At 43.6% G+C, this 25,893-nt stretch overlaps 1 protein-coding gene across 1 annotated transcript in view; it reads right to left on the reverse strand.

Annotated features, from left to right (window-relative positions):
- Positions 1 to 12,928: 12,928 nt before the first annotated feature.
- Positions 12,929 to 25,893, reverse strand: part of ISM1 (isthmin 1) — a 31,153-nt gene continuing 18,188 nt past the window's right edge. The window contains exons 2-6 of the mRNA XM_082215589.1: positions 24,325 to 24,564; positions 21,662 to 21,935; positions 20,682 to 20,825; positions 17,902 to 17,991; positions 12,929 to 15,867 (exon numbers count right to left, since the gene is read on the reverse strand). Coding sequence (XP_082071715.1) covers positions 15,350 to 15,867; positions 17,902 to 17,991; positions 20,682 to 20,825; positions 21,662 to 21,935; positions 24,325 to 24,564 — 1,266 coding nt within the window. The 3' untranslated portion in view covers positions 12,929 to 15,349. The remainder of the gene's footprint in view (positions 15,868 to 17,901; positions 17,992 to 20,681; positions 20,826 to 21,661; positions 21,936 to 24,324; positions 24,565 to 25,893) is intronic.

Consider the following 25,893-nt stretch of genomic DNA (forward strand, 5'->3'; position numbering starts at 1 on the left):
ATCTCCCATGTGACAACCATTGAGATATTTGAAGATAGCTATCATATCTCCTCTCAGTCGCCTCTTTTCCAGGCTAAGCATACCCAGTTCCTTCAACCATTCCTCATAAGGCCTGGTTTCCAGACCCTTAATCATCTTGGTTGCCTTCCTCTGCACACGTTCCAGCTTCTCAATATCCTTCTTGAATTGTGAAGTTGTAAGTTAAAGGAGCTGTCCCTAAAACTGCTATGAAAAACTGCAAAAATGTTTTGAAGGTACCCATGTGGCTGAGAGATCATGACACAGATATGTTGGTATTTCCAAATAGCAGGGATGGGGAATCTGGGCCTCTCCAGATAATGATGGACAGAAACTCCCATCAGTTCAACAACATCTGGAGGGCCACAGGCTCTCCATCCCTGCCATTGGACATGTGGATGTTATTGCAGAGCAACAGATGTGAAATAACTGTGACTGAAGGATGAGTTGTACGAATCTCTTTTCTTTTTGATAGAGACTTAAAAAAACAACCCTTGATGAAACATTCTAGTCTGGATCCAAAGGGCTGATGCCCTTGTAAAGGAATTAAGAAAGTCATTCTCCAATGGGATGTGTTTTTTTCAGCTGATGTGTGATTTTCTTTGAAGACCGGGCAGCTGTAATGGAAATGCTAGGACCTTTAAAGAACATGGAGTTCTCTGCAGCACAAGCTGTGTCCTGGCTTTTTCTGATAAAAAAATCCAAAACTATTTATGCCTCTTTTTCTTTTTCTTGCACCAACTCAAATATAGCAACAAGAAAATGCCACATAACTCATGAAGTAAAGGCTGGCTTGTGCCAAGGGTAATATTTGCATTTGGGAAACATGACCCAGATTGTATGAAGCAGTAGCCTCCGCACGGCCTCCGAGGTTTCTTTTGGCTGGATGTTTATGCGGACAGTCTTTGCTGTTCATTCATTTAATGGCTGAGAGGCAGCTGAGTGTTTTTACATGAAGAAACTGGAATGCCTCAGCTTTTACTATTTTGAACCACGCTGAATGCTGTCTTCACTGCGGCACTGGGGGAAATGTGGCAAAGCGAACACAGGGCTCCCAAGGTCCAGAAACAGTGAAACTGATGTGCTGGGCTCCGGGCATACAAGTGCCCCTTGTGTTCTGTGGTTCTCAGCTTGGTTTTCCAGTGGGCTGAGCTCCACTGACAACTCTGTTCTGAGGCCTTGCTCTGATGCATTTGTTTCCCTCGAGGGCTGCCAGGACTCAGTTGAAGAAGAAGAAAAAAAAGTGGCATGATATGGCCTCTGACATTTAAATGATGCAATGCCCTTTAATAAGAAACTGATGTGTATCTTAAGAAGGCGGCCATGCAAGAGGCAAAATCCTTGTTGGCACATGCATGTCTGGCGGGGGTGGGGTGGGGTGGAGTGGAGGAGAGCGTCAGCAGGAAGAGGCAAGAGGTGTCTATTTCCCAAATTGTAAAACAAAATGGAGAGTTCTGCTGGGTTTTGATTCTGGGTTCCCTGACTTCCAGACTCAGCTCAGCCATAGAAGCACACCTGGGACCTTTTGCATGGAAAGCATGTTCTCCACCAATAACTTTAACAATTGCAAAACTGTGCTTCTCCAGTGATCTTCCAAGGGGAACCAAACCAAGCTAAGTTCTGTCTCTAAAACTGTTCACCTCTTGCGTAACGATATGGCAACTTGCCTAAACGCCTTAGTATTGAGACTAGGGCTTTTATCTTCTTGATTTTAGCTATCGGTTTTGAGATCCCTGCTTCTTGGGAGAAAAGCAATGACAAACCTAGACAGCATCTTAAAAAGCAGAGACATCACCTTGCCGACAAAGGTCCGTATAGTTAAAGCTATGGTTTTCCCAGTAGTGATGTATGGAAGTGATAGCTGGACCATAAAGAAGGCTGCTCGCCGAATAATTGATGCTTTTGAATTATGGTGCTGGAGGAGACTCTTGAGAGTCCCGTGGACTGCAAGAAGATCAGACCTATCCATTCTTAAGGAGATAAGCCCTGAGTGCTCACTGGAAGGACAGATCCTGAAGCTGCGGCTCCAATACTTTGGCCACCTCATGAGAAGAGAAGACTCCCTGGAAAAGACCCTGGTGTTGGGAAAGATTGAGGGCACAAGGAGAAGGGGATGACAGAGGACGAGATGGTTGGACAGTGTTCTCAAAGCTACCAGCATGAGTTTGACCAAACTGCGGGAGACAGTGGAAGACAGGAGTGCCTGGCCTGCTCTGGTCCATGGAGTCACGAAGAGTCGGACACGACTAAACAACAACAAAATTGAGATCCCTTACTAGGGGTGGGGTGGGGGTGAGGCTGGTGAGGAAGGGAGCTGGACTTCCAATTGTCACCCCATCAGCTGAGCGTTTGTTTCAGATTTGCACTGCTTTTTAGTGCTGGTCTTTCTGCATCGTACAGGAGTACAGAGAACTGCATTCTGAGGAAGACCCACAATAGGACCTGAGTGCACATGAATTCTGACATGAATAATACATTGTCTGAAGCTTTTTTAGCAATGTTGCAATGTTCCTTGGGCTTCATTGTTTTTGCTGGTGCTCTCGCCAGGGCCATGAATGGAGAAGTTATTTTGCTTCCTTAAATGAAATTCCATGTGGCTTCTGTGCCAGCTTTGTTCTCCTCACGTTCGTGTATGTTTACTCGGCTCCTTTGTTCCAGATGGGTTTCTCCGCACTGGTGTAAACTTGCCAAAAAATCATCAGAGGACACTGATCCTCAAAATGCCCAAATTCTCAAGAATGCAGCCCCTGGGGCCAGGAATGATTTCATCAAAAGTGACTTTCCAGCCATTCTGAAACCTTTCATGTCTCTTGTGAAATCTGCCATCTTCAGGCAAACAAATCAAGAGCCAGATGATTGTCATAAATGCTCAGATACTTCAGCAACTTAAAGCCCCTCTGATTTTATCAAAGCAGACAGAGTGCTGTTACTACACTTATCAGGTATGAAGCTGGTAGAAAGACACGCATGAGTTTGACTGGCTGTCAGCTCCCTGACAGAAGCAACCACTTTTCATTGTCTCAAAGTTATAATCAAAATAAGTATTTGGGAGTTTGGGGGGACCAAATGCACTTTGTGACCCTTCTAAGCTTCGGACAAATTTTTACTGCAGTTTGTATTTGTGCTTAAAAGCACAGTAGGTGCCACGAGAATTTATTTTTGTCAAAGTACAAGAGGGAAATTGGATTTTACTAGGGAGGCATTAATATTATTGGACTTTGCTTCTGTAACTTAAGGTAGGAATTTGGCCTTGTAAGGAACAATTGGGCATAAAAAGAGAAGCAATGAATCTTCTCAGCTATGGATTTTCTCAATTTTGCACTCTCTTGGCTTGGCATCCTGTGCAGGGGAACTGCCTAAACTGCCCTAAATCTGGCACTGGAAAAGGAAGCCACACAGCAGATCCTATGCACAGAAAACTGGCATATCATGGAGAAGATGTGAGAATCGATCTACTTGACATCGACTAGCCTCTCTGGTATAAAGTAGGACAACCCAGACACAGGTTAACCAACTCCGAGAGAACTAGGTCAGCTTTCCCCAGTGTGGCCCTCCAGATATTTCTGTACATCATCTTTGACCATTGGCTCTACCGGCTGGGGCTGCTGGGAGTTATAGATCAACTGATTCAAACAATTGTGGCACAATCAGCACATCTGGGATAAGAAAGGCCCACTGAACCTAGAAAAACCAAGGGCAATTTTTGGACAGCTAAACACACCACCGTCATGAGTATGGCATTTGCAGGCTGACACAGAGATACTACAGAATGTAGAACTGCAGCAATTTTGTGGCAAAATAATACATCTGCTGCTAGAAGGTTGCACATGTTAAGAAAGCAAAGGTGTAAATCCCATTCTTCGGACAGCGGCAGATTTTGGTTTTGTGCTAGACTCAGTGGGATTTCAATCAAATCCTCTTGGAACTGTCAAGCCCAATTCCAAGGTTGCTGCTATTGCAAAACTTCTCTATATTGCTGTTCTTCTTTATCTCTTCCATTTCCAATTTCTCTTTGGACCAGCATTTTCCAATATGGAGGCGGCTAGTTCAGACAAAGCAAAAACCAGCAAAAAAATTGTTGCCTTGTCAGCTACATTATAATAGTTGGTACCTTCCACATATACTTAGGTGGAATCTACACACCCGAAAATGCTTTTAAAAAAAGGTTTGAAAAATACATTGAATTTGGCATAGCTCACTGTTGCCATCTAGTGTCACATTTGTATATTGCACTTTGCAACACATTTAAATGTTTTGTTTGCAGCTGTATAGCTGAGTCTCTAGTTGCTTCTCAGTAATCTATCCACCTCAGAGGTGGCCCACCAGAAGCTGTTGAACTGCGACTCCCACCATCCCTGATAATTGCCCATCCTGGCTGGGGCTGATGGGAGTGGGAGTCCAACAACATTTGGAGAACCGCAGGTCCTTTGGTGGCTTGAGCCACTTGTCTGCATTCCTAGAATGGCTGGAATGTGTGACGACAGAGTTTCTAATTTAGAATTATTCCTTTAGTATCAAGATTGTGAGGTAATGTGAAGGCTTGTCCTAAAGTCACATGTCCCAGGCAGTTTCAAAGGCAGAGAGCAGAATTTCCTAAACTTAGTCTTCAGCTGTTTTGGGACTACAGTTCCCATAACCCCTGACCACTGGTGCTGCTAGCTAGGGATGATGGGAGTTGAAGTCCAAAAACAGCTGGAGACCCAAGTTTGGGAAACCCTGACCTAGAGGTTGTTACACAGGTTTGTCTTGGAAGAGAGGTGATGAACTTTTGGCCCTCAAGCAGGCATGGACAATGGCCAAGGATAATAGATATCATAGTACACTAACATCTGGAGGGCCACAGGTTCCTCACCCCATCTTAGAGACTCTGGGGAACAAAGTCATTCCAACATATTTCTCTAGTGCAGTGTTTCTCAGACTTGGGTCTCCCACTGTTGTCAGACTACAACTCCCATCATGCCCTAGCTAGCAGGACCAGTGGTCAGGGATGATGGGAGTTGTAGTCCAATAACAGCTGGAGACACAAGTTTGAGAAACACGGCTCTAGTCAGTCTGTGGACCCAGAATCACTCACTCAAGGTGCCCAGGGTGCGAGAAGTACAGAAAAAGGAGTTGACTGAATCATTAAAGCAGGTAACATAGCACTTGAGCTTTTTCTTATCCAGACATGCGTTTTCCTCTGCTTCAAAGGAGAGCTTGTACAGATGAAACTGGGCCTCTCTAGCCATGGTAACTAATGAAGGCAAGGAGAGGAACTGAGCTGTTCTGACTTTCCAGATGTGGCTTGTTGAGGGCTCAGGGGTTTCGCTATCAATGCCCCTGCTTCCATGTTTCAAGAATAGAGCCAGGGCTTTGTTTTGGGCTTCTCCAGCAGGTAACAGTACATTCTCCAGTAGGTAGTTACAACAAGGAGGGCCCCACAGTGTAAGGCACAAACACAGCCGACCAAACTCTTTGCTGTTCACCCTTTTTGATGATATTTCCCCCCTTTGCAAACATCTTCCACAAACTGAAACAAGGCGCACGATGCAGAACAGCAACACACTTAAAATAATGCCAAGTGGAAGAATTTAGCGCCCGGCAGTGTCTCCTTTTCATGACCCTCCTCATTCTCCCAACTCCATTGATGTCTCCCATGATTCTGGAGGGTAGGCCCAGCCCAATGTTTCAGGATATGGCACTTTCCAAAAAAGAAACAAGCAAACATTTTCCATTCTTTTCTTTTTGGCACCAGTAGCTGTAAATTATTTCCAGGGACAACAAATCTGCTTCAGGAAAACAAGGGAACAAAAACAAGTGTCACTATCATCATGAAAATAGTCATGAGATCAACCACATAATGCAGATGGGAAGCAAGGGAAGGTGGAAACTGTTAAGTTGTGGGCGAACATATCAGACAACGCAGCGATTCTTCAACAGCTCTTGTTTATTCAGAGGCCAGAATAGAACTGAACTGAAGAGCTCAGTCAGCCTGCTTATATAGAGCTCCAGAACAATGTAACTGTTGCAACTTTCTAAAACTATCCAATCACTGAACGTCACTTTCGATCCTTCATTTGCATAACTATCTACAGTATCCCCTTGCTGGCCCAGTACATAACAGAAACCAATTGCCTTTTCAGAGTTTTACGGTGTTCTGTGCTTTAAAAAAACCAAAACAAACCATCCTATTGGAGTAAACCCATTAAAATCAATGGATCTCATGCGTTGTACTTTACCTGAGTATAATTAATGATGTATTATTGCCCGGTATCCTGCAGAAAAGTGTGCTCCTTTCCTGCTACTAATGTTCACAATGTTTCTATAGCCCTTTCCACCCAGACATATCCCTTTCAAGCATAGTGGAGCAAAGCAAAGACTTTTGGTAAACTTGGCAAAGAGTTCTGCCTTGTCACAGAGTCCTTTGCAGTGTATCTTTCTTTGCTGTAAACATATTTCAAGAAAGCAGAGTGTTTTGTTCTGTGCTAGCAAACAGCTCTAGGGCAATGTATCTCCAGACTGTCACTACTTTGCTTGAGGGATTCAAGTGTGTACTTCATTGGAAATTGAGGTTTGTGCAATTAAAGTTCTCTGTTGCCCTAGCACAACAAATTCACTTACAGAACAAAACAAAACTTTTTGTAGTTAGGAAAGTGACAGGGAAGTGCTCTGAAAAGTGCGAGGTGAAATAATGATTATTGGGAAGATCTATAAACACTCCACAAGCGAATCACGACGAATGCTCATTGCTGTATAATCTCCCCACAAAACAAAGGCTCAGTAAAGACCACACATAGTCAAATTTCTGCATAAGTTTTGCCCCATCAAATCAGGATGAATGCTTAATACATAAATTGGCAGCAGGTACCATGTGAGAAATTCTCAGCAATCATAGCTGGAATGAGCAGCCTTTATGGGGATGATTTTGCTTATCACCTTGAAAAATTCAAATGCAACTTAACAGCCTCAGGGCTAGAAAGGCTGATTGACTATAAAACATTTCATAACTGACCCTATGAAATCAAACTCTAGGCTTTATCCCTACCAGCTGCCACCTTCTCCTTTGTGCTCTGAAGCTTTGCTCGTTGGTATGAGTAAAGAACTCAGCTTGCTCTGCTGGTTAGAGCAGGGGTCAACAAACTTTTTGAGCAGGGGGCCGGTCCACTGTCCCTCAGAGCTTGTGGGGGGCCGGACTATATTTTGGGGAAAAAATGAATGAATTCCTACACCCAAATAACCCAAAGATGCATTTTAAATAAAAGCACACATTCTACTCATGTAAAAACACACTGATTCCCAGACTGCCCGTGGGCCAGAATTAGAAGGCGATTGGGCCGGATCCGGCCCCCGGGTGTTAGTTTGCCTACCCATGGGTTAGAGTGTGGTGCTGATAATGCCAAGGTTTGCAAGTTCAGTCTCCAAATGGGTCAGCTACATCTTCCTGCACTGCAGTGAGTTGGCCCTCAGGGTCCCTTCCAACTCTATAATTCTATGAAGATGAGGTGCCCATTGATGCTGTTGTGCCAAAGTCTCTTTGCTTCTTCTAGGCAGGTTCCTCCTCCTTAGGGAAGGGCTGTAGCTCAGTGGCGAAGCATCTGCATTTCCAGGCAGAGCCAGGAATGTCACATGGTGCCTTAAGGAGCCCTTCATTGTGACTGGCTGGCTTGGTTTGGAATATAATGCTCCCACAAGGGCTCCAAAGTGTAAGGGATGGACAATGTCCAATTTCCCCAAGAAAAGTGGCTTTTCCTTGCCTCCTCCTAAATATCAAAAATGTTTAAATAGCTCCCAAAGGCCATCTTTCTATGCATTTCCAAATGCAGGATGTATGAAGAAGCAGGTCTGGAAAATACGGTGCAATATTGGATACAAATTCACTACATACTGACTACTGGAACACACACTTAGAAATGAGGCATAGGCCGAAGGGTATTCAAGTAACGATTTTTTATTAAAAAAAAAAAGATTTAGGAACCTTTGTCTTTTCTTAAAATAAAGGACACCTGGTATCTGAACCTGTCAAGGGTATGTAATAAAGCATAAGCAATCACTGTGGCCGGGGAGCTGTTGGTGTTTGTGTCAAGCTCTGCCCTATTTAGCTACCTGTACTTGCAGCCTGCATAGAGAAGATGTCAAGGAAAGGTGTCAATCCTTTTCAGCCCTGGCCATCTTAAAAGTTCAAAGCAGATCATAGTTCTGTCCCGTTCTTGTCTGGCAGAAGGCGGCAAAAGGCAATGAGGTGTAATTGGTTAAGTCCTGCTCAGATTGGACCCATCAGTCCATTGATCTCAGTGGGTTTGCTCAGAGGTGTCCCATCCTGTTTCGCCACCTGAGGAGAAACAGGAAAGGGCTGCCCTGCATGTCCATCTGGTACCCTCCCCACCAAAACCTCACTTCCCAGGGTCACAGGACTGCAGTTTCTGGGTTCGGGAGAGTTTCGCAGCCCCATGAAGCTCTTGCGAGATCTCGCTGGAACCCACAAACCGCCGTTGCCACTTCTCCAGCAGAGGCAGCAGTGCCCCTTGGATTCAGCCGCCTGAGGCGGCTGCCTCAGTCTGCCTCATGGATGGGCCAGCTCTGGGCCTAACTCCAAGTAGGGCTTGGTTGGAGACACCGCACTGTGTCTCATTGATTGTGTTCAGAGGAATCGCATAAACCCTTTTAAGGGAGAAAATAGCATTCTGTGGGGCTGGCTAGAAAGCTATGAACCTGTTGTATGTGTGATGTTGTTGTTTTGAAAAGGCTGTTTAAGAGTCAAAGCTGGGTCTCTTCATCATGCCTGGCTTGTCATTTGAAGCGCTACCGTGGAATCTGAGTTTTGTTGAAACTGTGACTAAATACCAGTCTTCTGTGAAGTACAAAGAGCATCATCTCACCTACCCGGTGGATTTTCCATGTGTTCCTAACAATCGTACTGTCTGGGAGTGAGCTGAAGAGTGAAAGACTGGGGGATTTCCTGCCTTTATTTACAGATCTGTGGGCATGCACATGCACTAGTAATTACCCAGTCAGTCCCTTAATTTGCCTTGTACCGTGTGGGTGCAGTCTAATGGAAACTGCCTGAGCAACTTTCCACTGAAAAATTATAACCAGATATATGTTCGGAGGGAGAATGCCACACATTTTTATCATCTTCTGTACAATTGGAGGGTGGAGTAGGGGGAGGGGATTGTAACAGGTCCCCCCCACCTTACATGCTGAGGAATGTCTTCATGGCTATGTTTTTACAGTTACTGGCATTTTCCCTTGTCCCCTACTTGCCCCCACCTTTATGTTATTGCAAATGCAGCTGAACAGGTCTGTGTCATCTGATGGCAGCGTTAGGTTTGCAGTGATGTATGTGCCTCAAATCTACTTCCAAACCTCATCTCTTTTCTCTTTATGGCCACAGTCCCAGGGGCCACAGCCCAGGGGCCACTTAAAGTCATGGGTTTGAAGAGGTTTAAGTACGTCCAACTCGTGTTGGATTGTGGCCTGTGTGCAAGCAATCTCTACCCCCTGCACACACACACACAACTATCCATTTTTGGCTTGGTGCGATGTTATCCGTCTTTGTAATGGAACATGATAATTGCTGTACCCATTTTGAGGAGACCCAAGGGCACAGACTTATGACAAGGGCGAAAATGTACGTGCTGAGATGTAAGGAAATGGACATTTCAATGCTAATATTTCATAAAAATAAATTGGTGAGGCATGCCAGGAAATAGCCTGGAAGTAACTTGCTCATCTTCTGGGCTTTCCACCATACTATGAATCACTTGTTTACTTCACTTAACAGAAATGCAGCTGTATTCCTCAGCTATAGGCTGTACACTGTAAGTGAGAGGGGAAAGTGCGCAGGTGCAAGGCCTGTACCTCAGTAGCAGGGCCTCTGCTTTCCATCCAGAATGTTCTGGGCTTAATCCCTTGGTGTCTCCAGATGGAGTTGAGACTCCTGCCTGAAAACTTGGAGAGCTGCTACTAGTCTGTGTTGAATGGTTTCTTTAAATATAAAGGTTCATCATTGTTCCACTCCATGTGTATGTCTTTAAGGGGCCGGAGCAAGGGCCAGAGCAAGATAACGAGACCCAGCTTTACAGCTGTGAAACATAGCAGGTGCTGCTGAGTTGTATTTGATTAAGGCGTGTCAGCATTTGGGTAGAGTATATAAGGAGCAGCACCTAGCTCTCCCATTACCCTGGGGGATGGGTTGGTGGTTGGGTCATGTTTGTTTGTTGATGTATTTAGTGTAAATGGAGTTTTTGTTTTTCTTATTAAAACCTTTAAGTACTTTTTGGGTCCTTTCTTTTTAATGCATGATCTCCCCAGCAAGCTCTCTGCAGCGTTACTATACTGAAAAAAGCCAACAGTCTGTGCATGTAATACTGAAATTTGGCAGGTTTCATCCCCTCAAAAGGGTCCAAGAAGCCTGCAAATTTCATCTACTTCTGCCTCAATCTTTTTTTTTAAGTTATAGATTAGATAGATAGATAGATAGATTCTTTATTGTCATTACACTAGTGCAACATTGCACAAGTGCAACGAAATTGGATGCCAACCCTTAAAAACAACAAAAGCAAAACAACAGCAACAACCACAGCTCTTGGATAGAAACTGTTTTTCAGTCTATTTGTCCTAGACTTGATGTTTCTATACCTCCTGCCAGAAGGCAGTAGTGCAAACAGACTGTATCCCGGGTGAGATGGATCCTGCAGGATGTTGTTTGCTTTCCTAAGGCAACGGGAACCGTACAGTTCTTCCAAAGGTGGGAGAGGGTGACCAATAATCCTTTGGGCTGTGGTTATGACCTTCTGGAGCACCTTCCTCTCCCTAGCTGTACAACTGGAGAACCAAGCACAAATACAGTATGTAAGTATGCTCTCTATGGAGCCTCGGTAGAAGGACACCAGCAGTCTCTCACTCAGATTGTTCTTTTTTAAAAGTCTGAGGAAATAAATTCTCTGCTGGGCCTTCTTCACCAGAGCAGTGGTATTTGCGCTCCAAGTCATGCCCTGATCCATAGTCACTCCCAAAAACCTGAATTCCGCCACCCTCTCCACCCGTTCCCCGTTGATATACAAGGGCTGAATGTCCGCCTTTTTCCCCCTGTAATCCACCACCAATTCCTTGGTCTTAGCCGTATTGAGAGCCAGATTGTTCTCTCCACACCAAACACAGAGCCGCTCCACCTCGTCCCGAAAGGCGGACTCATCCCCTCCTGAAATGAGCCCCACCACCGTAGTATCATCAGCAAACTTGATGATTTTGTTGCTGGAGTAGATGGCTGTACAGTCATACGTATAGAGAGCATAGAGCAGGGGACTCAACACGCAACCCTGTGGTGAGCCGGAGATTATTCTTTATCTTTTTTGATTGACGGTGCCCAGCACAAAACTGTAAGTTGTCTGTAAGTTGGTAAGCTCTGTCCACTCAGGAGGGGCTACTATGCCTGCAGATTCCATCCAATTTTACTAAGAAGAGGAAATATAGCCATTTTAAAAATTTCCCCGTAACAGTGAATGGGGGAGGCACGAAACTTTACTTCTCCAAATCAGGATTCAAATGTGCACCAAACTGGGCAGGATTTGAAGCACTTCAGACCAAATCGGGCTGTTTTTCCAAGGACAGAATTGGGGTATGAACTGAATCTTACATACAGTGCACAACCCGGCCCCCCTCACCCAAGTTTGCACAACATTTTTGTGGCAAGCATTTCTGAGAGATTACTCACACCGGTTGGAAGGCAAGGTAATATTTGAATCCTACCTCCATTTTTTGGCATCAGCTTGAACTTCTGAATAATCCTCTGCAACATCTGCTTGCCCTTCCTTTGTTCCTGGCTAGCTGGTGTGTTGCTTTCTCTATGGTTTCAATTCAATAGTTGCTGGTCTAACCTAAATGCTGTAAGCACACAGGTGGCTGAACCTTGACTCAGTGCAGCTCACACATGTTCACAGTGCATGAATGTTCTTGGGCCATAGATACCCAAGTTCCCCCTGCCTTCCCCAGTGCTTTTTCCCCCACCATTCTTTGACAACAGAGCAGTCATAAGGCAAACCTGCGCTGAAGGGGCAGACCTCTTGTAAGTTATGTACTGTGCAGTTCCCACACACACAGAGACCACATAACTGATGTCTCTGTGGGTTGCTCAATGCTCGGCGTTATGGTTTTCTGATTAGGGACACGCCATGTTATGTTAAGGAAGATCTAATTACATTATACACAAACGCACACTTCATTATTTACAAAATCAAGCCGTAGCCATCAATGGACTGCTCCAAGCTGGAGCCAGAAGTAAAATTGGACCCGGCTCTGTCACACTTGTCAATGGGATACTAAAACTAGCAGGCTATAAAATTCATTTTTCCCCCCAAGCAAAAACAATAACATTATTATTATTATTTTAAAATGGTATTCCTGAAGACCACAGAGGAAGAAATATTTTTCCTTCTGATCTGTTCCAGGGCTGCTGCTGGGAAAAGCTGTAGTGAGCCTGAAAACATATTGTTGTGGTCTGCCAAAGTGTTTCTAACCTTGGCAGGTCTGAAGCAATGGGATTTTAATGAATGAGGTGAGAGACAAATTCTAAAATAATTCCCTCCCATCACCTTGACAAGTCTTGTGGCAGTGGCTGATGTTAATGTTTTCTTAGACCTCGCTGTGGAAGCTACATTTAAATTTTCCTTATTTTTCATTCTTGGGCGCAGAAACCAGTGAATCTGTCCCCAAACTCCTGGTAAGGAACGTATTAGCCTTATGGAATGTATTAGCATATACAAAAATTGTTTTAAGATGCTTTTACTAGAAGACACTGTTGGTGGGTTGCCTGCCCACTCTTTCTGGCATCCCTCCCTCACCTGCTCAGGCCTTCTTCATGGAGCCATAAGCATTCCTTCACATTTCTTCCCTGTTGTATTTAACATCCACATAATGAGAATGCAAATTAGCAGACGTTTCATCATGGCTTTATTGATAAATTTGGATTTATGCACCAGCTCTCTATGGAACATGATTGTCCCTTTTAGAAAGTCCCTTTGCTTGCCACTTTTAACTCTGCCAAATTCATGTTAGCTGCAGTTTAATAAATACGCTACAAAAGAATGCAGTAAAGTTATAACACTCCATCCCTTTACTGATTATTTTTTTAAAAACTTTGTTAAAGAATAAACTTTCTTTCGTAAAATACTATGCATTTATTTGGTATATGGCCAAAGGACTTGGTATAGACTCAAGAATAAATAACAACAAGGGCATATGTTAAGAACAAATCTCTTTACAGTATGTTCCTTCAGAAGATGAGTTTGAACAAACAACAAGGGTATCACATGAAGTCTGCTTTAAATTGTTCTCCCATGGCTGATTCATTCATGTTAGCAAAGCATGATGCGTGTGCAAGGGCAGTAAAGTGGATTGGGCCATATTCCTTTTGCTGTTGTAGAGTTTGCCTGTGTAAACATAGACAAGTGCACTTAAATTCACTGTAGGATTCAGTAGGCTTGAGAGTTCTCAAGTTGGTTGGATTGGGACTTGCTCTGCAGTGGCATGGATAAAATGTTCCCTGCCCTCCTAACAAAGCCACTACTACAGTCATACCTCGGGTTAAATATGCTTCAGGTTGAGCGCTTCCGGGTTGTACTCCACGGCAACCTGGAAGTAACAGAACGTGTTACTTCTGGGTTTCGCCGCTCGCGCATGTACAGATGGTCAAAATGACGTCATGTGCATGCGTGGAAGCGGCGAATCGCGACCCGCACAGGCGCGGGTTACGTTCGCTTCAGGATGCGAACGGGGATCTGGAAAGGATCCTGTTCGTATCCAGAGGTACCACTGTACAGAGAAGAAATTAAAGTGGCTTCTACATGGAGACTGTGTATCATGTATACAGACCCTCTGGGAGTGAAAGCTCATAGAATCAGCAACTGTGGTTGTTTATGAATAAACTGAACACGGGAACACATCGGTCATAACATGAATCAGACCCTAATGCTCATGCGCAAACTTGCCTTCAACCCAGAAATGCATTTCTGACACTTTTCCAATTAACTGATCTGGTTATGTGTGTGTTTTTAACTGCAACACCCAGTTTTTAAGATACCGCCCACATTTTTGCTTTATGCACAGTGGCTAAGCCTGCTCCAAGTTGCTTAAGGTTATTTTGCTTAGGGCTGCTTTACACATTGTGCAGGATAAATCAAAGTTAGTCAACAAAATGGGCGTTCAAAAGGGAGGTGCAGCCAATTCTGAGTCCCAGAAAAATATGGCTATACAATAGGTGAGTTTGCTGTGTTCACATCCTTGTAATAAGGCGGTGTGTGAAGAAGACTTTGAGGGACTTTAACTATCCATGCAGCTCCTCCCTCCCCAGGCCTTATCTTTGAGTGGTGGCACAAAATAATGACTGTAATGAAAATGTGCTTTACTTCTGCTCACATCCCTGGAGCTATTAAGAGCTCTTAGTAACTGGACCCCTGCCAAGCTGAATTGCAAGGCAAGTATAACTCCAAAATGGGAATGAAGGGAGTTTTGCTTTGTCTATTATTGTATCTACCAGCTTCATTCCTCCTCTCGAATAATTACTGCCCTTCCCTTTTAAAAAAAACTCTTTCTTTTTCTTAAATACGTCTAAATATTTTCATCAATATATCTCTAAGGAAATTATGCTGCATTTGTATTAAATAACTTATGTATGGAAACTGTTTAATAATGACCTGGTTATAGTCCTTGGCTTTGATTTAGTAAAAACATTTCAGAGGTACTTGTACACTTTGCAGAATAAGGGATATTTGATTGTGTCAGCCACACTTTAGGTATCACAGTCTTTTACTCACCAGAGTCAATCACACAGATGTAGTATTTGACACAAATCAAAGTCCCTGACTTCTGCACCAGCACAATGGCAGTGGATGCTGATATTTCTCCCTGCTGTTCTGAACAAAAGTAGTACCATCAGATGCAGTTCTCAGATGCATTAGAAGGATAACCCATGAGCAAAAGCCCCATAACTGGGGTTTGCAGTTGAGAAACGGACTCTTGAGTTCTGTTGCCTCAACCACTGAAAGCTGAGCTTTTCCCATACAGATTAAAAAATGATAGCCCAGTCCTTACTTGAGCATGATTTTAAAAACACAAAACCTTACATTGGTGCAGAATGCATAACATTATATAAATGTCTATTTGCACAGGAGTCCATATGCAATTTCTATATGCATATATAAATAATACACTTATGAAAAATGTGTATTCTATACAACTATATACAGTTAGTTGGGGTGAGTGGAGGAATGGGACATTAAATCTGTATGCTGAGAGTTTCTTTGATTTGGGGTCCTCCACAGACTCTGAAAGAAGTTGGCTTCTTTCCTCTGCCTTCTCAGTACTCTCTCGCTTCCTGAAATTGTCTGTAATAGTCCTCCTCTGAAGGGTTCTCTGTACATTTCTGACCATTATTAGGAGGCCTGGCTTCATTATAGCGGCTCCAGTCCCCTTTGCAAATGATCCAAGGCAAGATGTCCACTTTGTAATGAAGTTCGGCGGAGAATTCTATGCTGATCAGGTTTGGGGTTCCTGCTCCTTTGCCCCTTGTGATCAGCTGCATGATGTCGTCGTAGCAACAGTGCTGTGCCGCCAGGGTGGTACTTTCCAAAGACAGCATGGACCGGATGCAATAGCGAGCGGTCGGCTTATAGATCTCCAGTTTTTCCTTTGGCCCACTCGCATCTTTCCAGCGAAAGTTTTTCCGCTTAAGCCGGTCGTAGATATCGGCCGTGCTGTAGGCAACCTCCGTGGGATACGTGCAAGGGCAAGCAGGGAGGTCGTTGACCACTTTGTGCATGTACTTCTTTAAGAATTCACTCTTGCAGCTCATCCACCTCTCACAGCTGTCAGTATCTGGACAGTAGAAAAGGGACACAAGGAGAACTTGACTGTGTTTCAGAGATGACAAAAATGCAGGATTTTGACAGCGTTTAGCTAACATCACACTCTGGTAGTCAAGGGTTTGCTTTGTGTTCTATCACAAAATCAATTCCAATATTATTTTAAAAACATTTTAAGGCCTTGGAAAACATGCAACAACAACAACTTTTTATTATTTATACCCTGCCCATCAAACATTAAAAACTTCCCTAAATAGGGCTGCCTTCAGATGTCTTCTAAAAGACAGATAGTTGTATATTTCCTTGACATCTGATGGGAGGGCGTTCCAAGGGGTGGGCGCCACTACCGAGAAGGCCCTCTGCCTGGTTCCCTGTAACTTCACTTCTCATAGTGAGGGAACAAGCAGAAGAGGAGGACTTCAGTGTCTGGGCCGTTTAGGGCTTTAAAGGTCAGAACCAACACTTTGAATTGTACCAGTTTCACTGTCAATATGTGATATGTCAATATGTCAGCCTTTCCTATGGAGTGTGCATCTTGTCAGAAGAAAATATATTATTATTATTAAGATGATTATAGTGAGTAAAAGTAAATATGAAAAGAAAAGAACAGAAAAGGGAAAAAGAAAACTGATATATATATATTTAAAGCAGAGGAAAACAGCAATAACAAAATAACCATAACATATACCGTATTTTTTTGCTCTATAAGACTCACTTTTTCCCTCCTAAAAAGTAAGGGGAAATGTGTGTGCGTCTTATGGAGCGAATGCAGGCTGCACAGCTATCACAGAAGCCAGAACAGCAAGAGGGATTGCTGCTTTCACTGCGCAGCGATCCCCTTTGCTGTTCTGGCTTCTGAGATTTAGAATATTTCCCCCCCCCCTTGTTTTCCTCCTCCAAAAACTTGGTGCGTCTTGTGGTCTGGTGCGTCTTATAGAGCGAAAAATATGGTAATTAATGTTACCAAACTATATAGTATATATGTCGATGGATTAAACTTATTGTTTCTCTCAAGCATATGGTAACTCATGGGTCACTATGGTTTTCATAAATACGTTCCAAATATCATTTAAATTTGTCCATGTATAATCTTTGTCTGAAAGCAATCCATTCACGTGTTGCAAGAGTTGTTGTATCATCCATCCATTGACCAAAGGGTGCTGTATTTTTGCCCTTCCATATATCAATATCAATCTTCTGAAAATATACTGTGCATTCTTTAGCTACACTAAAGCTGAAGTGAGTGCATTGTCATGCACCTAGTTTTCATGAGGTTCCCTTATGATTAAAAAATAAAATGTGGGTTAAAATTTGGCAGAGCACAGCCCCCCCTGCCTCTGTGAGGGCCTCTTGAATGCAGCTGCACAGAGACACTGGAACTATAATCTTAACGGATGATATTGAAACAGCTCCTTTATAACTGAAGCCATAAGTGGCTCACATTCCAGACTTGTAATATGTGGGGAGACAGCAAGATATCTGTGCAAATCAGGATATGACACTAGCAGAGCACTCATGAATGATGAAGGGTCTGCATCTGGAATAAAGAACAGAGTCAAACCTTTGTGCAAGTTTTAAGAAATCCTCAGCCTTGCTCCAAGCAATGCTTTCGCATCCCATAAACAATGCTCTGGATTAACCATGTCTTGGCCAGCATGGACAGATTTTGGAGTGCTACCTGTTGGTTGCAGAGTCACCCTGAACGTAATCAGTCACCCAGAACATATTACGTGCAGCTGTAGTATTCAAGTTTTTGCCTTTTGTCCTTGAATAACGAATTTGCAATGATTCAAGAAGGCTGTGGCACAGCTGGAGGCAGAAACGTTTAGTCCAACGTTTTTCCTTTAGAAAGCCCACTGGGAATGGCTGCTGAACAATGTGTAACTGGCTCAGTCAAAACCCACACATTACAAAGATGGGAAATATTTGAGTGCTCCCTCACAGCACCTTCTCAGAAGTGTCCTAGGGGGAAACTGTCACACAGATTGAAGTCTGCCTGCATCATCTAGCTCTGAAGGAAGAGAACCCTCTGCTCCTATCTGCTTACCGACTTCAAACAGCTTTGTGGCATTGAATTCTTCGCTTCCTGCGAGCAAGCTCACTTCTGTTGCTGCTGTCCTGAAGGTGTCTTCAATCCCTGAAGAAAGCAGGGTATATAAATATATTTTTTCAGCAACGGCACATAATACAAGGCAGTAGAGAAACTAGGCTTGCATTAGTATCCCACTGATTTCTTATGTTCCTATAAACATTCATGCCGTCACTGTTACTTTTAGTTTATTGGATTTCTTAACCATCTGTCACCATGAGGTCCCAGGAGAAGGTTACAACAGCAATATAAAAAGACAATATTAAAATTGGTTAAAACTCTTGCTTTCGAATCAGAGAGAATGAGAAAGAACCTAAGAGAATGAAAATTACGGTACTTCTGAGCTTCAGCAGTCTTGCACTTTAATACAAAGGTCAAAACAAATGTCCTCCCACCCCTCTCTGACACCATCCCCTCTCTCAAATATTTTAATATTGACTTGAGATGAATACCTGATACTACTCGCTGGTGCCATTAAGTACCTTCTGAATGGTTATGTTTCTCTGAACATCACAGCAATCGCTTATAACTGCCAGCGACTGGAAACTTAAGTCGCAAGACAGTTTTTCATTATTTTCTGCTTGCAGTGCCAGCAAACGAGTGCTGAGCAGAGGAGTTTTCGACTGCTACGCAAGCAGATTTTTATTTTATTTTTACAAAAAACAGGATGTACTACATACTGGTGTTGCAGGCTGATGAAGACAATGTGGCTGACAGACACGGTGGTGCAAATATTTGGGCTATTAATAAATCCAGAACTTAAGAAACCACCCCAACATGAGAGGAACGATGACGACGACAACAACAAAAAATGCCTGCAGATATTCTCCCAGCTGTGCAGGAACATCTTATCTGGGGCCATGTTTAAATGACCTAACCACACAAGCAGAGAATGAGCCACCTGATTCCACACACACCCTTCAGCTCCAGCTGGGTCAGGTGGAAGCAACTTGTAAACAAAGTTTACATTGTTTGGAAAATGTAATTGGACAACAAAGGCAATCCTCTGTCTGAAAGATGCTGCTCTGTTGAGCTAGGTGCCTCTATGCCAAGCAGATATTAGCAGCACCTTTGAGACCGAGCCTTGCCTTTCCCCCCCTCAAACATGCATCACACAGATGCAGAGTCTAGCGCTGGTCAATTTAAACTGCACTGTCTAAGGAGGTTGACTTAGGGTTGCCATTTTTACGCCTCTATTCCTGTTAACAGAAAGGGGAGATGGGGGGCGGTGGGCAGACCAAAAAATCAAGGTTGCTATCCCATAAAAAAACAACCAAGGGGAACAAATTCCTTAAATAAAGCAAAGATGCCACTTTCTATGTAGCCTAAAACTATGTGCATTCCGCAACGCACATCCTCAAATTGGCATGTCAGCATCACACACGACAGTTCTGGAGAAGTATCAGCAAATTATCTTTGTAAGTTGAAGACACAGTTATTTGTTCAGACGAGCTTTCCCTTGCCGTTGTTCCAGACACGTACCCTCCCTACAAGTTATGGAAAGTTTGTTGAGCAAGATACCCAAGAACCCACCATGAAGGCAAAACTCACGGCAGTTTAGTTTTTGCCCTTGACATTTCCAAATTCTCAGTGGAGTTCTAATGAGGGTGAGGGTTCATTCTCTCTGGAAAATCCTTGGGCAATTTCTACTGTGTCGTCATGCTCCTTCCAAGGAAACAAACATGGCGCCGTCAGTGCCAGCTGTCAGGCGCCAGGTTGAGACACTCCGTGTTGCCCAGGCATTGGGTTATTAATCTGGAACATACTGTACTCTGGTATGAATTTGGCCTTTTTTGTGGTGCTCACCATTTAGGTCAGGGGAATGATTTCTTCTTTTCATAGCATTGTTTGAATTTGTGTTTATTGCATCTTGGGTTTTATTTTGCATCTGGTTTTTAACTGATAGTTTTTAATGCTGTTTGTAGTTTTATGGATCTGTATGTTGCTCTGAGACAATTTATTTGAAATAATAAAGCAATGAAATAATAATGGTAGTATGATTAATGAATATGCTTTTAAAAAAAATAGTGCTAATGCTCTCTCCACAAGTAAGAATTCCCTGAAGATCTCAATGTGTTTTCTAGTTGCACTTTTGCATCTAAATACAGGCCGTGATGGAGGGTTGAATGAGAAATATCAGGGGAGGGCTCCATTGCCTAAGCTAAAGTATAGTTACCAGCATGTTCACATCTGAGTGAAGGGCCTCCCTGACCCCACTAATGATGTGTGTGCAAGAGTCATAGTTTAGCCAAGGTACCACATCCAAGGCATTAGGCTTTGAACTGCTATGGCTGTCTTGATCATCTCATTTTGCATATTGCTCTCTTCCTCTACGCTTTGAAACCTGGTGTCACTGCAAAAACACCAATGCATCTTAATTCTCTTAGCACTTATCTTTTTAAGCAATACAATAATGGTAAATGCAATTAGAACTTCAGAAGGCAGGATACTCTTATTTCCTATAGTACCCCATCTAGTGCACCTCGCAAGAAATGCAGGTCTCTCTTGCCTACATCTCTGTAGGCTCTGTTGAAATCTGAGGCACACAGCATGAGCAGTGCTCCTGAAGGCCCTTTAGAAAGGAAAAGCATCTGGCTCTGCCTTGAAGGCACAACAAAGCTGATAATTTCAGATATGGGGAAGCATCTCCTACTATTATTTTAATATGGTACTTTTTACCAGTGAAGGGTTGCAAGCAGTTGTGCCGTTCAGGTCAAAGCAATTAAGCGGAGCCTAACCTGGACAGTTGGGCCTGTCACATGTCCTTGATTCGGTGGCTGTGCAGGCATAGCCACAGGTTCTGGTGCGCTTCTGATTGCCGTTGCCACAGGTTATACTACAAATAGACCAGGGGCTCCAGTCTCCTTCCCCATCTATGTAATCTGCAAGGGAGGAACAAGGAAAAAAAAGGAGAGAACTAGCTGGTAAACAAGTAAATGTTTGATTATAAAAGTAGAAATGGCAAAAAAACAATACGTGTGGCTATCTGAGGACTGGCTCAGATATTAAGTGGTGTCTTCAACAAAACATTTGCTGCTGTTCACAATGCGAGTCAGCATTGCCTTTTCTTGGGATACTCTATCCTATCGCTTCCCTCCCCAGTTTTCCATTCCATGCTCACTGAACATGCTCAGACCTTAGTGAGCTGATTTGGCTTCCCCTCCCCTCCCCACAAAGTTTATGTGTGCTTCTGCAAATTCTGGGGTTCCCTCGAGCCGGCTGATACTTCCCTCTCCTGTGTAAGTGGGTGTGCTTTGGCTACACGATAGTCAGAGAAGATCGGTATCAGTGCATAGTATATATTATCTAAACCTCAGGGAATCAGTTAATCTGAAATAACTGAAACACAATTCCTTTTCTCTCTCACCTGTGCCCCTGACCCTCTCTTCCCTCTTATTATCTTTGGTGCCCAGTCACTCTCCGTAGTGGTGGGTGCCCTCCCAACACCTGCTTCCCTGTTAGTGCAGCACCGGGTGGTGGCGAAATGTGCAGATGCACAAGACTGGTCCCACCGGTGCCCCTGCGTGCTCCCTACCTCATGCCACCCTCCCCCAACCAAGTCCAGGTAAGAAGCAGGAATGCTGGGGTCGGAAGCACCTACTTCTGCCCCCTGTGGCTCTGCCCCACCTCACGTTTCCACTGCTGATGGTTCCTCACCTGCAGAGCACTGCTACCAACCTGAGGTGCTACAAACAAGGGATTCAGAAGGCTCACTCACCATACTCTGGCTGTGCCTTTGAGTCAAATGTCCGGTGACTAGGTGCGTGACTTTCCCACCCGCCACCAACGGGGTTCAGGAAGTTGCTGTCTTCGGTTGTGCTGTCATACTTGTAATCCTGGTCCCCGCTACTCATGCGGGTGACCGTGGGTGCTGATCTCTGCCACCAGTTCCTCCAGTCTGGTGATGGGACAGGCCAGCTGGGTTTGCTGCCTTCCTTTCGGAGATCCTTCTCTGGTTCAGAGTCTGGCCCATCAACAACTTCTATAGTCACCTGGAGAATTCGAGACAGCAGGCAAATAAGAATTCAGGTCTCTACAGCTCTGTCCCAAACACCAATCCAAGAAAGAAAGAAAAATATGTTGACATGCCAGTGAAAGATTTTGTCAAGCCAAGAGAAAAGGCAAGTGCCATCTGGAACTTGCAAGGGAGGGGGAAAGGAATCCATATACAGTCGTACCTTGGATCCCGAAGGCCTTGCAAGTCAAATGTTTTGGTTCCCGAACGCCGCAAACCTGGAAGTGAGTTTTCCGGTTTGCGAACGTTCTTTGGAACCCGAACGTCCGAGGTGACTTCCATGGCTTCCAATTGGCTGCAGAAGCTTCCTGCAGCCAATTGAAAGCTGCGCCTTGGTTTCTGGAATGGATTCTGTTCAACTTCCGAGGTACCACTGTGTGTGTGTGTGTGTGTGTGTGTGTGTGTGTGTGTGTGTATGCATGCAACAAACAGAAAGGATGTCTGCTGTCTTCTGTCAGACTGGTCCTCAGTTAGTGGAAGAAGTAGATTAGGCCTAGGGAGGTTTGTACTACTAGCATCACCAATATTGACTTTTTTGTTTGGGTTTCCTTTTAAAGAGGAGAAGAGGCAGAGAGCAAAGGTTCAAAGAAGGACAGAGGTGCCACAGGACACTTTGTTCTTGTTTATGCCACATAGAATTAACGTGCTCTGGAAATGTGAGAAACGGTGACTTAAAAACTGGAGGAAGAGGAGAGTTCACAAAAACAGAAGCAGCGAGGTATCGGAATCCAAGCCCAGGAGCTCCTCACAGTTGGTACACATTTAAATAGGCTGGGAAACCGAAAGGGGGAAAAAAAGAACATCACACAGAAAAAAAATTTGGCAGCCAAATTATTGGCTCGACACATGACTTCACTTTGTTTCGAAGGAAAAGAAAGTGAAGCTGTTGCACCCTGAATAGCCTTGCACTGCTGGCATGACTGCATGAGCTGGCATGTGTCAAATCAATGGGCGATCAACAAAAGAGCTTTTCACCAAGAACGAAGAAAATCTCTGATCCCCAAGGAAATATGTTACTGGCTTTTTAAAAAAAGCACCTCATTTTCAAGGACTTCCTGTGAATTCGTTTACTTGAGTGCAGTGGTGCATTTGGCTGCTGATTTGGCAACGGCGTTTAAAAAAGCATCCGTAGCACAAAAGTAACAGCTGCTTGGGTTACCCTTTTCAAATGTCTCCTTGTCTTGCTAATACTGAAACAATAGCACAAATGGAAAAGGGGCTGAATAAAAATATTTCATTTCTGGGAAAGATTGAGCCAAATAATGAGTAAACAGACAGACACTGTATTCATTTCAACTGGCACCAGGTAGAACAAGTCTCGAAATTTTGTGCAAGGCTATTGTCAGTGACCGACTGCTGTCTTGTATTGCAAACATTTAAAAAACAACTTACCTACCTTTATTGTAAGAAAGCCCAAGGAAGTGTTTATTTTTAAGTGTACATGTGGGGGGAACAGTAGAATAAGTTATACATGTCTACCTGAAAATCTTCTGTATATAGTTGTACCCCATGTTCGTTATTGTTCTCCTCAGAGTATACCCACTGAAATTAATATATGCAAGTTACTCGTTTTTTATTTAATTTCAGTAGGTCCACTCAATGGATAGAACTAACATTGGGTGCAACTCATAGCAGATTCTGACATTAAACCAGTGACATATACAAAGCAATGTGCCATTTTCAGGCAAACAATTCTGCTCTAAAATATTGCAAATGTTCTGGCTGATAATTTTGGAGGAACTTGCTCGAAGTCTAGTGTTTGTTTCAAGTTATGTGTTTTGTCCCTGTTCCACAGTTCAGTGGTTTATTTCCATTCTAGCTAATGTTTATCTACAAGGTTTTGTTTTCTGGGCTCATTTCAACATTTGAACCAGCCCTCTTATACAATATTCTAGGCAAAGCAGGTCCAAACTATTTCAAAGAAGCTATGTGAGTGTTTCAGCACCACACTTTTACTGTTTAATTGCAGCAAAACATCTTCAGTCAGATGAATAAAGTTCCAAAGAACTTGTGCCAGACATCTCCACATTTACTTTAACTTTCAATGCATGACCTTTGTTTCAGGGTTTGCTAAGAAATTGGTCTGTAGGTATTTTGCTTTATGTTGATAATATGTTTTATCATATTGACACCAACAATATACCTTTTGAATAGAATAATCCATCTATTTGAACAGATCAATCAATCCATTCACCAACCACCTTAGCTGTATGGCAAATGGAAACCTGGGGGAGGAAAAACTCCTTTCTTACATTTCTTGTTTTCCATGTGGCTTGTAGGTTTCGTGAATGAAATTGTACCTTTGTTAGACGCTGTTTATTCCATGATTCAAGTAAGAGCCTAAATAGGAAAGAAGAGTTTTTTACCTGGATGTTTGGGTTTTGCCCATTGATGTCTGCTTTTGAGAGGTCAGGAAAGTTTGGGAGATCCAGAAGGAATGGCCTGGGCCCATCTCTTTGCAAAGCTGTATGCCCATTCTCTTGCCTGAATCGCTGCTTGGTGAACGATTTGTGCGCTACATGGTGGTCAGGATAATCCCGTCTGTCCTCAGGGTTGAGTGTAAAGCTGGCTTCAGGTGATGGAAAACCATCTGTGTGGAGGGCATCCTGAGGGCAAGAAGCAAACATCAAGATTAGACACAGCAAAGAAGAAAGATGAACAAGAGTTCGCAGAATACAGTGGGTTGGTTTACATGTCACAGTTATGCTTAATAACTATACTTTAAAGGTGTGGCAAAAATGGTGTTCACTTTGCTTCTTCCCCACTCTAACAATGGTTTGCTCCTGGATTGCCGCTTGCCATTTGCCTGGGGGAACCCTAAGCCAAACTATGGGTTAGCTCCCTGTAGGAGCAGGAGATGAGCAAAGCAGTCGTGAGTTTAGCCGCATGCACAAACGTTTTGCACATTCACTTTTAAGCCACGCGATTCCCCCTCATTTTATCATCACAACAGCTTTGTCAGGTAGCTTGGGCTGCAAGATAGTAATTGATTACCCAATGAACATCACAGCTCAGGGGCTTTTCACGCTGACCATTTATAGTGGAATAGTCACTGTTTGATTCGATGTTTTAAAGACTTGACTTTGTAGCTGATACAAATGTTAAGAGAGTGCAGGGTTTTCCTTTCCATGGTCATAATGAGCTTTGCCCAAACTGAGAAAAGTTCAGTGGTTACATTCACACTCCTAGAGTGTCCTTGTGTTCCTCTAGCCATTAAATATCAGCATGCTGAGGGGGTCAGCCCTTTTTAATTTATTTATTTTTAATGCCTAGTACCCCAGAATATTGACCTTGTGGAAGTACAGTGGTACCTCAGGCTAAGTACTTAATTCGTTCTGGAGGTCCGTTCTTAACCTGAAACTGTTCTTAACCTTAGCTAATGGGGCCTCCTGCTGCTGTCGTGCCGCCGGAGCCCAATTTCTGTTCTCATCCAGAAGCAAAGTTCTTAACCTGAAGCACTATTTCTGGGTTAGCGGAGTCTGTAACCTGAAGCGTATGCAACCCAAGGTACCACTGTATAGGAAATTGGAAGAGGAAGTACGCTTCTTGCAAACCTGGTTTTTGTGGCAAAATTTTGTCTGCAGCTAATGATTGTTGTCATGGATCAGATGTTGACTCAGTACCATCATCTCTATCTGCTACAACCGACAGCCCACAGTGGTCCAAGGGAAGCTGCACGAAACAAACATCTTCCAAACTATTGTCGTTGACCCCCACCACCCTTCACACAAAGAACGGGACAGTGCTTGTCCCCCATGCCACACAACTAAAAATATTGAGTATCCATTCCGGATCTTTCACCAAGTTGGATTCCTTACGGTATAAGAAGCAGCAGATTTCCAAGTACATTAATCTGGAATACTAGCTGGAATATGCAAGCTGACGTCATGCAGCAATGTGTCAAAAAAAAAAACACCTCAGCAATCATTATGCTA

This window comes from Podarcis vaucheri (assembly GCF_965113315.1).
Source record: "Podarcis vaucheri genome assembly, chromosome: 3".
In the NCBI taxonomy this organism is placed as follows: Eukaryota; Metazoa; Chordata; class Lepidosauria; order Squamata; family Lacertidae; genus Podarcis; species Podarcis vaucheri.